Source organism: Chrysochloris asiatica, unplaced genomic scaffold (genome assembly GCF_000296735.1).
Source record: "Chrysochloris asiatica unplaced genomic scaffold, ChrAsi1.0 scaffold00086, whole genome shotgun sequence".
Taxonomy (NCBI): domain Eukaryota; kingdom Metazoa; phylum Chordata; class Mammalia; order Afrosoricida; family Chrysochloridae; genus Chrysochloris; species Chrysochloris asiatica.
In genome coordinates, this window is record NW_006408604.1 from 6,193,674 (window position 1) to 6,194,136 (window position 463).

The window sequence follows — 463 nt, forward strand, 5'->3', positions numbered from 1 at the left end:
ATGTCTGCCATTTCCAATTTTCAGAGTCTGTTGACTATAATCTTGCTGCTTATATGTACCTGTGCTTATATCCGATCGTTGACACCCAGCGTCCTGGACAGAAATAACACTGGATTGTTGGGTATATTTTGGAAGTGTGCCAGAATTGATGAACGGAAGAGTCCTTATGTTGCAGTATGCTGCATCGTGATGGCCTTCAACATCCTGTTCATACAGTAGCTTGGAAAAACTCCAGAATTTAACTGCCAACAGATTTCAATATGAAAAAGGACTTATCTTCAGAAAATATCAGAAAGAATGGTTAATCTTTTATCTCTGAACACTGAGTGAGATACATTTCCTGCTGCTGTTCTCCAATTTTGTTATTGGACCAATGTTCTGTACAAATCAAGATGTAACCATTTAATATTCAATGAGTTTAATATGTCTGTAACAATCAACCTCAGCATTGTCACTACAATAT

The 463-nt window shown here is 36.9% G+C and overlaps 1 protein-coding gene across 1 annotated transcript; it reads left to right on the forward strand.

The window, feature by feature from the left end:
• On the forward strand, nucleotides 1–219 carry LOC102828669 (protein kish-A-like). Its single transcript, XM_006866024.1, has one exon. The coding sequence runs from the start codon at nucleotides 1–3 to the stop codon at nucleotides 217–219; it is 219 nt and encodes a 72-aa protein (XP_006866086.1).
• The last annotated feature ends 244 nt before the right edge of the window (nucleotides 220–463 follow it).

Coding starts and splice junctions, on each gene's coding strand:
- LOC102828669 (XM_006866024.1), top strand. CDS start 1: ATGTCTGCCATTTCCAATTTTCAGAGTCTGTTGACTATAATCTTGCTG.